The sequence below is a fragment of the Podarcis vaucheri genome (genome assembly GCF_965113315.1).
Source record: "Podarcis vaucheri genome assembly, chromosome: 7".
Lineage (NCBI taxonomy): Eukaryota > Metazoa > Chordata > Lepidosauria > Squamata > Lacertidae > Podarcis > Podarcis vaucheri.
In genome coordinates, this window is record NC_138765.1 from 41316723 (window position 1) to 41329246 (window position 12524).

Consider the following 12524-nt stretch of genomic DNA (forward strand, 5'->3'; position numbering starts at 1 on the left):
AATAGGAACTGCTCCGTCGCGCTGCTCTGGTTCACCAGAAGCGGCTTAGTCATGCTGGCCACATGACCTGGAAGCTGTCTGCGGACAAACGCCGGCTCCCTCAGCCCATAGAGCGAGATGAGCGCCACAACCCCAGAGTCGGTCACAACTGTACCTAATGGTCAGGGGTCCCTTTACTTTTACCTTATGTTGGTAATATGAGGTTGGTTATCCCATATTTTCCAGGCCATATCTGACATTCTGTGCAGCAGGACTCTTAACACTCAAAAGGCCAGGAAAGCCAGGCTGTTAACAAATTGTTCAGGGCAAGGTCCCTCTCCATCCCTCTTATTGCCAAGTCAGGGTCTGTGTCTATCGTCTTCACTTCAGATCTACTTTGAGATGGTGTACTAGGAACTTGGCCTTTCTGAATTCTAGTGGCCACATGGCTGATGATGAGCCTCTTCTTTATAATGATAGATAAGTAGTTGTTATTCTCTGCCTCCTCATTATGGTTCATATCTAAACAAGCTTTCCTCTCTGTTTATTTGCTCATGTAACTGACTAGATGCAGCACACCTCCACTGCATGTGGCTAATCCCACCCTGAATTTTGGACATTGTTTCTTGAAGTTCCCATACCAGCAGATGGTGAAACTTGTTAATGAAAGTGATCTTCCAGGGTGCTATGGTGTTCTTCCCCAGGTTAGTTCAGTTGTTTCTATTGTATTTTAAAGTCCCTGAGGAAACCTGCAGATAAAGCTGGGAGCAGAGAGGAAATGTTTAAGTCCAGTTATCACAGTTCTCAGATGATTTTATTTGATTTTAGAATATTTGAATCTTCTTTGTTGGCGCTCTTAAGCTACCCAAAATCATGAAGAGCGCTAACGTGACACCAATGGTCTGAAACTGAGTGTTTTGTCATCAAGATCTTTAAAAAACAAAAAAGATGTCCAAACAGATGAAATAAATAGGTTTCTTCACTGAGAAGACGTTGACAGCTTAGCAAGTGAAAAGTATGAAGCAGGTGTCTCTCTCTGAAGGTTTGGTGTGATGCTTTTATCTCCATCCAGGAATATGAGAAGTCCCTCACCGTCTTGCATTCCAGTCCTCTGCCTTGTGGTATCATTCAGCCGCATTCCACTGTTGAGATCCCCTTGGCCTTGGAAGTCCAGGAAAAAGGGCAGCAGGAGGCAGTAGCCTTCATTGCTGTCTTTGGGAATGAAGTCTTCCCACTGGTGAGTGAACTAAATGAGGGACCTGGGTGAGAAGGAGGTCTTCTCCCCTGCCCACTCCCACCCCTTTGCACTCGAAAAATGCTCAGGGAAATGGGTTGTATATGGTAACAAGTCCACTTCTTTGTAATGTGTGCATGCTCAGAACTAGTATGTCTCTGGGACATTTGTATATTGCAGAAATGAGGATTTCTGGCCACAATCCACAATTCTTACGCTATTTTTGAACATGAAATTGAGAAGCAACAGTTGCCCCAGGTGATTTTGCACTGTTAAAAGCCACAGTTCATCAAAGCCAGCCAAGCCATTTATTTATGCTCTTCCTAGCCAGAAATCTAAACAATATATTTGAGAGAGATGCCAAATTCTCTAGGTCTAGGACATCCACACCTTACATGATTCAGAAAGGAAGGCCTTTGAGGGGCAGTCATGTGCCTATAGCCCTTGGCAGCAAATGTCCATCCCCATCAGGAATGAGGAAGAGACTGAAAGTCTGGCTCTTTAAGTTAAAAAGAAGTGACTGCATGCCCCCGCCCCTGCTTTCTCCTATTCTAAATGGAAACATGAATGGGAAAGTATTTTTCCTCCAGACCTGAAATGTGAGTTAAGCACAAAAGAAATGTTTGTTGGTGCTGGAGCAGGACAGAGTTCAGCATTATGATATAATGGAAAAACATGATAAGCAGAGACAAATTTATGACAAAGTAGGGTATACAGTTCTTGCTCCCATTATGGAGTCTTTTCAGCTTACTAATTTGTTTCATTTTTATGAGTGCCTTTTAAATAGAGATTATTGAACTGCAGTATCCTTCTGTATCACATCTGGCTGGTGCATGCAAAATCTTCCTCCCGTTTTTCATAAACTCCCTTCTTTGTTGCATGTTCTGTTCATGCTCAGGGCTTTGTCATTTCACTGCTAGTAATAATAGTTGTTGTTATTATTATTTATTTATTTAATAATAACAACAACAATAATTAATAATAATAATCAGCCCATCTGGCTGGGTTTCCCCAGCCACTCTGGATGGCTTCAAACAAAATACTAAAAATACATTAAAACACTAGCAGATCACACTTTGGGGCAGGCTGCTTGGCACTGGGATAGGTCAAGATTAGAGGATAAACCAGTCCCAAGTAGGGCTTGCCTTTGGCAGAATTGGCCTTTTATTGTCACTGTGGACCAGTTAACAAGATCACTGAGACTGATAGCAAACTACCTTCTTCTTATCAAACAGCTAGCAAACAAAGTCCTGAGCAAATGCATTTGGGAGTCTACAAAATCAATCCTTTTTATTCATGTCAGGTGGGCTTTTAATGTGCAAAAGGACTGTCTGCCTATATTATATTGGTGAGCATGTGGAGGGCAAGAGCAGTCAGACTCCCAAGTGGAGTCCAGCAGCAGTATTTATTTTGAACTGAGGCCTCAGGATTGAAAATGCAGGGCCCAGGTCTGTACTCAGCTTAGGTGGGGACCTCCAACTGAGCCAAATATTGTCAGCCTGAAGATCTCTTTGAATAGAGGCAGACAAGGAGATGCCTTCCAGATGTTGTTGGGCATCCATCATCCCCAGCCAGCATGACTCATGGCCAGGGGTGATGGGGGATTGAGCCCAACCACTTCTGAAGGGCACCACATTGGCTACCCAAGGTCTTAGTACAGTCCCATCTCCCTTTCAACAGCCAGAGTCTGATGCTGACTTTTCATCTTTGTTTCCTGTTTCCTGTTATTCTCTGTGACAGACGATCCAGCTTGTGTCCTTTGGAGAAGGCCCTGTCGTTTATGTGCATCCTGCTAAACTAGACTTCGGCCCTATCCAGGTTTTAAAGGATGTTTCTCGGGTGCTCTATCTTTCCAATCAATCTGTTATTCCTGCACCATTTGAGGCACAGATGGTAAGCAGAGTGTGGCATGGTTTCTAATGAAAACTGTGAACGGAAAGGAATTGTATCTATAATAGCCTGCAGTCTGGTTTTATGTGAAGGCGTCTCATTAAACTATCTTGAGCTGAAAGGTCATTGGATGTGGTTGCACTCATGTGTTTCTGGGTGGCCTCCAAATGCATGAGACCTTCACTGACATAACTAGATGCTCCCATTGTCTCCCAACCGTAGCTTCTTGCCATTTCCTCTTTCTTCCTTATAGTAGTGATCGTCACTGAGCTGTGCTGGTGTGATTTACATCCCATGGTAAGCAGAGGCAAGGCATTCTCTACAAGCCTTTCTGCTGAGAATCTGCAAGTGGCCCAGGGGATAAGGATGTTGGATGTAAAGCTGGGAAGCCTGGATAGGTCCCTTCTCACTTTCCTTCAGAAAAAAAATGAGTTAAAGTAAGTGGTGAAGAAGGAAGGAACCAACTACAGAGTGTTTTGCACAGAGAATTTTGCACCTGACAAATACATACTGTACTAAAAGGATAAGCTATGAGCTGGAAGTTCTTGGTGCAAATCTTAGCCTCAGCTTACAAGGTACCCTGTATCTGTAATTTGGGGATACTAATTACAGTTGCCTTAACCAGGTGGTTGTAAGGATTACAGAGGTCATGTGTGTGAAGTGCAATTTTATCACTCTTCCAAAATATGTTTCTTTAGCCAAGGATGTTGTTGAGAACCTCTTCCCTAATCCTCCGCCCTTCTTCCTAAGATCTGTCACTGAGGCTGTTAGCCATCTGGGCAGAGAGTCACTTGAATCCTGTCGAATTTCACAAGCATAAGAATTGGTGTCAGGGGAGGGTGTTGTTTGGAGTGAGAGAGGCATCTCCAGCTGTGCTCTTAACAGCTGTGTGGCAGCCTCTGTGCCTCCTCTGCCAAGTGCACTGCTGAGCAATTTCAGAAGTGATCGTTCCCTCTCTATTAATTACTGTCAACATTTAACCAGAAGAGCAGTTGTGCAGCCAGTGAAGCGGTCACAGAAGACCAGCCCACTTTTGAATTAGGTTTTATATTTTCACAAAGATGGTGGACTTGATAGCCAGGTGTTTTATTATCTGATACTGCCAATGTGAACTGTACAGGTCTAGAACTGTGTATATGAGCTGGTTGGGAAATGTAAACTGTATCTGGCAGAGTTGGGATGGTCCTGCAGTTATCTGAAGAATATGGACACAGACTTGTTTGACCTAACTACAGAGAGCAGGTTGGGATGCTGCTTCAAAACCCAGTGAAGCCATCAACCCAAGAGTAAGAATGGTTTAGTGCATCAGTGGGCAGAGGCAGGCTGCCCTTCCCTGGTGGGAAGCAACTGGAGCAAAGTGGCAAGACGAGAATGGGACTTTTCTTTAGTAGCTCTCTGTTTGTGGAATGCTCTTCCCTTGGAGGCTCACCTGGCACCTTCATTACATACTTTAAGGCACCAGGTGAAAATTTTTCTCTTCAGCTGATTCACATTCAGTGTCCTTTTAAATGTGTTTGTGGGAGGGCGGATTATTGGTTTTTGTTTTTTATGTATTTTGTGTTCCTATTTTGTATTTTTATGTTGTGAACTGCCCTGCGATCTTTGGATGAAGGGTGGCAGGCAAATTTAAATAATAATAATAATAATAATAATAATAATAATAATAATAATAATAATAATTAATAATTAAACATGGCACAGAATTGGGAAGGACTCTGCTTCCAGGCCTTCCAAGGAGGAGGTTTGAGATCCACACACCGTTGTTTTGTTCTGCCCGTGGCAACTTTCTGCTCATAATGAAAGGGGTCCACCACAGATTTTGTGAATAGGAGGGAACCTGGTGAGCACTGTAGAGATTTGTAGCTTTTAATGTTTAATTAAACATTAGACTATTAAACATTAAACAAAAATAAGCTTTTAAAGTTTAATAGACTATTGTATTTTAATATTTTGTTGGAAGCCATCCAGAGTGGCTGAGGAAACCCAGCCAGATGGGTGGGGTATAAGTAATAAATTATTATTATTATTATTATTATTATTATTATTATTATTATTATTATTGCTTCTGCATGTGGATCAGGGCCTGACTGAGTGCCAGGGCCTCACTGGTGCCTCCATGGTCTATGTAAGCAGTTCCCCACCTGAGCTGCCTCAAGGTTGGGGGAGTCACTCCATGCTTCAGTCTTCCTGAATGGCTTATAGGGGCTTTTGCAGCAACGAGCATGTGGGGCTCTCTTTGACGCTGCGTCTGCAGATGGAAACTGCAGCTAGTGCAGAATGTTCCTGCCCAGCTGGTGAGAGCAAGATGTAGAGAATGTGTCCGCTACTGTAGTTCAGCTACATGGTTTCTGAACTAAAAGTTCTAGCATTTGCCTTTCAAGCCCTGTAAATGGCTTGGCTCTGCTGTGCTTGCGGAAACACTTTCCTGCATATTTCTTCCCCATCCCTTGAGATCTGCTCACAAAGAGAGAAAAGGCCCATTTTGCATGCCTGGGTGAGGAAAGAGCAAGGCCACCTGTGGTGTCCACCTGCAATAATTCCTGGGCTCTGGTGGGCTCCCTCTTGGTGTCAGGTGAAGGTTTCCATTTATTGGAATGCCTTCCTTCCAAGCTGTTGATGGGCAGATACAAAGATTTTGCATCTAGAATTTTGCTGCTGTTTATGAGATGTAGAATGATTTTTATAGCTGACTTTTATTTTATTGATTGTGATTTATGTTTTGCAGGAAAGTGACCAATAAATAGAAACACTGATTAAAAAAATCTGAATAATCTGTTTGCTGTGTGATTTTTCTGTTTCCCTTTGTAACATTTTTCTACCTTCCTGCCTGTCCTGCAGAATGGGAGGCTTTGCTCTGATGGTCTAAAGTTCTGAGAATCAAGAGAATTAATTCTACTTGATGCAATAACAATTCAGCTCTTCTAACAGCCTCCTAGTTTTTGAAAAGCACCCCAGGTCTCTAAAATGTGTGCCAAGCTTGTGCTGTTGTGATCCTCATTTAATTATTTTAATAGATAGCTTAATATTTGTTTGGTTTCACAGTCTATGCGTTGCTCTACAGAACACAAATTCTGCTAAGTGAGCTCACTAGTTTGCAGCCATGGGCACATGCTTTTGGGTGGCTTCTGATCTGTGCAATTTCTTGAAAAATGTTTCCTGCTTTAAGTACTACTGTATATCTGAGTGGCTCCTTCCTTCCTTCCTTCCTTCCTTCCTTCCTTTCTTTCTTTCTTTCTTTCTTTCTTTCTTTCTTTCTTTCTTTTTAAAAATAAGTTTATGCCTTGCCATGTGAGACATAGATGCTAAGACTGGCTTTTGGATTGTGTTTCAGGCCCGAAGTAATTCCCTGTGGAGAATTGAGCCTAATAAAGGAATTGTCCCTCCAGAGAATGAGATATCGCTAATGCTAATAGCTAACCTGGATGACACCGTGCTGTTCCAGGACAAAGTTAACCTGAGCATAGAGAACAGCAATTCTTACATCATCCCAATCCAGGCCACTGGCATTGGTACCACCATTGTCACAGACAAACCCTTTGCTCCAGCCATTGACCTGGGACCCCACTTCAGGTAGGCTGGCTTTGTGGCTTGTGGGAAATAGTATTCTGTTTTTGGATGAAAGGATATGAGTCATTTAATTCTCATAGGGCAGTACAAGCAAATGGAAACCTTGAGCTCTTGTCATGATGCCTTGGCAACCTATAAGTAAAGGCAATGTATATTTCAGTACCATAGAGCAAATTCCACTTTGTGAAAGCAAAAATAACTCATTCTTGGGCAGTCCTGTGCCCACTTACACTGCATGCATTGTAAATGACTGACTGTGGAAAGTGCATGGGTGGTAACATCTCTAAAATGTATGCAGAACTCTTCACATCTGTAGATATACTTGAAATAATGACTAATCTCACATTTTGTAGCTGCCATTGAGGTAAACATGGCATGATGACCAGGTTGATCTAGAAGCACTTACAATCTTAGGAGTTGGCATGACCTGCTCCCTTGGGCTTTGTACTCAGCCCTATATTATGTCATTGCAGTGCACTGTGTGTTGGGATGCTTTTGGAGACTATTTGGAAACTGCAAGTAGTTCCAAATATTACTGCTAGGCTTTCAACTTGGACCATGTGGTGGGAAAATATTCACCAGTACTTAACAACTCTTGGACCCATTTCCGTGCACAATTCAAAATACTGATGCTTACCTTTGAAGTCCTTCATGGCTTGCTATGTGGAGCACTGCCTCCAGCAACATGAACCTCACTATACCCTGAGATAAACTTTAGATGTAATTCTGCAGGTCCCTTTACCCTGTCAAGTAAGATGGGTGGTGACAGAGGAAAGGCTTTATCACTGGTGGTAAACCACTGTAGGATGCTCTTCTCAAGGAGGTGTGCCTGGAAACCTTGCTGCCTTTTCATCCTTGAGGACATCTCTGTCTTATTATTATGCTGCTTTATCTGCTCTCTCCCTCTTGTTTCTATGAGGGTTGCTTTCTGAATTATTTTATGAGGCAAATAGGAGTGATTTGGGTGAGGTTTTCACATGAGCAGGATTGAGCTGGGCTAGGGACGTCCTATTATCACAAGTTGCTCTATGGACATGGGTGCCCTTAGAGTGATGGATTCATTTTATAAAAAGCAAAAGCAAGCTAATTAGGGAAATGCCCTCCATTGAAGTGGGAAGCAGGGGTGGAGGGATGGGGGATTTTTTCATTTTGACAGACGGGTCTATCTTCTAATCCCAGCCTTTTATTCTCTGATGCCTGGGATTAAACACTGATCTGTGAGAGGGATGTTGAAGTAAATATTTTAAGGTGTTATTTTTCACATGCATCTATATTGTTGTTTCCACAATCACCCCCTTCCCCCATGGTAGTCAATGGAGATAGAATTCTCTCTCAGAGAAATGAGGTTGTATCCCAAAAAAATCCTGCTGGAAATCACAAACCTATCCTCACCAGTGATCCTTGGGGTAACAGTCCTTCCTTGGGAGGTAACATTTCATATACCTCTGTCTTTCCTGGGACCCTCACCCTTTGCCCCACTATGATTGCTATCATAGCTACTCAAAAAATGGTAAAGTCTTCTCTGACAGGAAAACACGTTACCTTATTAGCTGTTTTTAGAGTCCCCATTATAGAAAAGCTTTCTTTTCAACAGATCTTACTAGTTTGGTCCTTGGAAAAACAGAGCAACTCTCAAACAAACTGGGATGCTTTCCAAAGCTACAGGTGCAAGTCAAATCTTGAGAGCAATGCACACCACTAGTTTTTAACCTTGTTTTGTGTGGTGTTTTAAATGGTCTGCTTCAACTTGTCAGCTGCCCTGGAAATATTGATATTGAAGGGTTGCATCTAAATCCCTTAAATAAATGTTCCACAAAATATAGTAAAGACCATTCTTATTTGCTGCCTTGAGATTTTAGCCCCTCTCTGCCCCTCCTTTCCTAGCTTGGATTCCTGCTGCTATCGCTTCAAGATCACTAACCGCGGGCGCCGCACGCATCAGCTCTACTGGATGACAGAAGGCTTCCCCCCATTCCGCCAGCGCAACACCCTCCCTCCCATCAATGCTAACACAAAGAAGAAGTCCTCTGAACTTCCGCTCTTTAAGCTTCAACCACTGAGGATGGAGCTGACCCCAGGAAAAAGCATGGACATGATGCTGGAAGGTTGTTCTGATGTTCCCAAGGTAGAGAGAATTTCACCTCTTTGTTGGGGGCATTTTGGGCTCTCAGTTACTTATTTTTGGAAATGAACCAACTTCTTTCAGGGATTGCTGCTATGTCACAAGTTGCCATAGTAGCATCAGCTGCATTTCAACTACTTGTTGCCAAGGGTTACTGTAGCTACCATATAGTCAGTCTCAAAAAATCATATATGGGTTTTTATAACTGATGTAAGAAGAGTTCTACAAGGCCTGATCAAAGCTCAATATTCAATTATTTTGTCAAGAGTGCTTAATCCAGGAGAGACGAAACTTTTTCAGGCTGAGGGCCACCTTGACCCATGTTCAACCTACATCCTACGTGTGTGTGTGTGTGTGTGTGTGTGTGTGTGTAAAATCACAGCAAGAGACCATTTTCTGTATAAAATACATATTAATGAAATAAAATGATACATTACAAAAAGGACTAATGTAAGTGGCACTAGAGTGAAATGTCTGATATGCCCACAGGAATTAATATAATCCAGGGCACAAAGAGCAAAATATCAACTGGGTATTGATGCCTTCCCTAATGCCTGCAGGAGAAAAATGAGACAGGATTAAGGTTATACAGTACTGAATTTTAAAATCAACACAGCGAGGCTGCAATCCTAATCCATTTACATGGAAGTAAGCCACACTGAATTCAATGAGACTTACTTTTGACATGGCTAGGTTTGCAGTGGATCCAGAATTGGCCTCCACAGTCACTTAAGGACTCATTGTTAAAACCGTGTTCATGGAAGACAATCTTACTTGGCTACGAGTGATCGCCAAAGAAGAAAGAAGAAGAATGATTGGCCACTAGCTCTGTCTTTACAGTGCCACAGGTCTCTTTATTGGGTTTTCTGAAGCAAAAGTTTGACAGTTACACCTCTGGAAATTGATTAATTTTCAAAGGGAACACAGCAGAATTGTAAATATCTGTTGATGGCTGAGATATGCATATCTATTGTGCAATATATGTAAAAAGTTACATTGAAACAGTAGTGAGACTTGTGCACAATAAACTAATCACAGTGGAACAGAAAATATCAGATGAAATTGTGGATGAATGTTGGAACAGATTGAGACATGCTTGTACATCTCTACCATTTACACAAATGGCTGATTATGTCCTTGATTCTCACAGCCATTTAATTTATTACTATATGGAATGTCGTTGTTTTTTAAAAAAATAATTCTGTGGGAAATGTTATGTTGCAACTGGATACCAATACAACCTTTTTGTGGAAAGATGGTATGATCATCACCTTTCCATGATTTGCTTTTAAGGTCAGTCCTTAGGCAGCAACTGGTGCAGAATTCAAGATATATGGAATTGTCAGGAATCAAACTTCTACAAAAGAGAATTATATATTTGCCAATTCATGCTTCTTTTGCTTGGAACCAAATGGTAGCCAAGACATAGTTTTCGGGGACCCCCATGGCCAGGGGTCCACTGAAAGCACCACAGGCATAGTGGCCCAACCACTTTTATTCTGGCAAAAAAACTGTTCTCTTTTTTCCATGTACAGGTCGTAAAGGAAAGGCTGCTCTGTCATGCCATCATAGGGAAGCAATCTGGGAAGGAGCTTATCATGAAGGTTGATGTCATATGTGAATTCATTGCCCCCATTCTACACATTTTCCCCAAAGAGATCACATTCCAAGTGGAGAAGGTTAGTGCTTTGGCCATCAGGCTGCTTACTGGCATGTTACAAAGGGCTAGTGGAATGAATGGAGGATGGAGTGGGTCGTGGAAAGGGGGGTGGGGCTGTGATCAGAAACTGCAAACACACAATCACATTTCAGTTTAAAAGAGGCTCAGATGTTCAGGAGCTAAAATGACAGCCACCTCCATTTTGCCAGAAGGTTTGTGCAGGCAGAGATGGGCAACCTCGTAACACATCAAAACCATGATTGCCAAAGAGATCAGCCCAACTCCTAGGCTCAAAGAGGCCCTTCCTTCACGCCTGCAAAAACATGCTTGCCAAAAGGTCATTTTGCAACTTGTTTAGCTTCCTCCAACTCAGGGCTGAAATGTGGCTTCATAACAGAAATTATTTACTAAGAAGGAACAGAAAGGGCCATGATCAGCCAGCAATCAAGATGTCTGAGTAACCTGGAGCTCCTGCCCTTGGGTATATAATTTCTCTTCAAAGCAGCTGATCAATTCAGAAAATTGGAAAGCTTTTACCCCCACTCAGAAGGGGGAATGTCAATAAATATGCTGAAATCGAAACAAGGCAGTTTAACAAACTTTCTCAAGCCACAAGAACATTGCAGAGAAGCCAGGGCAATGAGCCAACAGAGAGACAGCATGGCGCTTGGCCCAATTAAGATTGCCGAAGCCATGGTAGAAAAAGATACAAATGCAGTGCTGAGAGGAATTTGCAGCTCAAGGTATCCTCATTAAATTAAAGAAATTATTACAGAAACGTGGAAGGAACTGATGGTTCATCTCAGAAATAAGGCAAATGCAATGTCAAAGGAATTAGAAGGAATTGTGGAAACTGCATCAGCAGCAATAGATTTAAGCTTACAACATTAAAAAAACCCTTTAAAAATTCTTCAAGTGAATATGAATATAAAATCAAAGCTGTAAGATTTTCAAAACAAACTTAAAGGGTCAATTTTCATCTGAGGAGTTTTGTGGAAGGGGCAGTATATGACAGTATTGTGGACTTGATAGTCCTGTGACTTAAATTGCTAATACCTGTCTTGTGTGATTCAGATCCTCCGAGAGACATTATTATATGAAAAAAATAGGAGTTTTTGACAGTGCTTTAGAAATGTGGAAGATATAACTTTTGAAAATTAATACATGGTTCTCTTGACTGCTTTGATCAATGGAACTGGCACAGTTACAGGTGCCCATTCTGCATTTGTAAGAACTCAATCTTTTAGTGTGATGGTACCTTCTCAGTAGTGGCACCTAGCCTGTGGAACGCCCTCCCATCAGATGTCAAGGACATGAGTAACTATATAACCTTCAGAAGATATCTGAAGGCAGCCCTGTATAGGGAAGTTTTTTAATGTGTAATTTAAAAAATATATATTTTATATACCGGTATGTTGGAAGCTGCCCAGAGTGGCTGGGACAACCCAGTCAGCTGGGCGGGGTATAAATAATAAAATAATTAAAAAATTATTATTACCTAAACTTTGGAAATTCTTGCCTATCAATATCAGGCAGGCATCTTCATTGTACTCTTTCCAGCGCCTGCTAAAAACATTTTGGTTTAGACAAGCCTACCCAGATGTTTAGAAAACTGATGTGAGTTTTAATATGTTTTTAATCTATTGTTATTTTAACTTTTCTCATTGATAATTTTTTTGATATGTCTACAGTGGTACCTCGGGTTACATACACTTCAGGTTACATACGCTTCAGGTTACAGACTCAGAAATTGTACCTTGGGTTAAGAACTTTGCTTCAGGATGAGAACAGAAATCGTGCTCTGGCTTTGCGGCGACAGCAGGAGGCCCCATTAGCTAAAGTGGTGCTTCAGGTTAAGAACAGTTTCAGGTTAAGAATGGACCTCTGGAACGAATTAAGTACTTAACCTGAGGTACCACTGTATTTGTAAATCGCCTGGAGGGTTTTGGTTTTTTGCAATCAAGCAGCGTATAAATTTCATGGAACGAATGAATATATAAATAAATAAAAGGGAATGGAATCACATCAGTTTCTACCCCCCCCCCCAATGAATGGGAACAATCGGTATCCTC

At 41.8% G+C, this 12524-nt stretch overlaps 1 protein-coding gene across 4 annotated transcripts in view; it reads left to right on the forward strand.

Annotated features, from left to right (window-relative positions):
* HYDIN (HYDIN axonemal central pair apparatus protein) overlaps positions 1-12524 on the forward strand; it is a 138071-nt gene that overhangs the window by 46071 nt on the left and 79476 nt on the right. For all 4 annotated transcript variants that reach the window (XM_082232582.1, XM_082232585.1, XM_082232583.1 and 1 more), the window contains 6 exons: positions 548-683; positions 1052-1216; positions 2954-3106; positions 6435-6673; positions 8555-8795; positions 10328-10471. In XM_082232582.1, the coding sequence (XP_082088708.1) occupies positions 548-683; positions 1052-1216; positions 2954-3106; positions 6435-6673; positions 8555-8795; positions 10328-10471 (1078 nt within the window). The remainder of the gene's footprint in view (positions 1-547; positions 684-1051; positions 1217-2953; positions 3107-6434; positions 6674-8554; positions 8796-10327; positions 10472-12524) is intronic.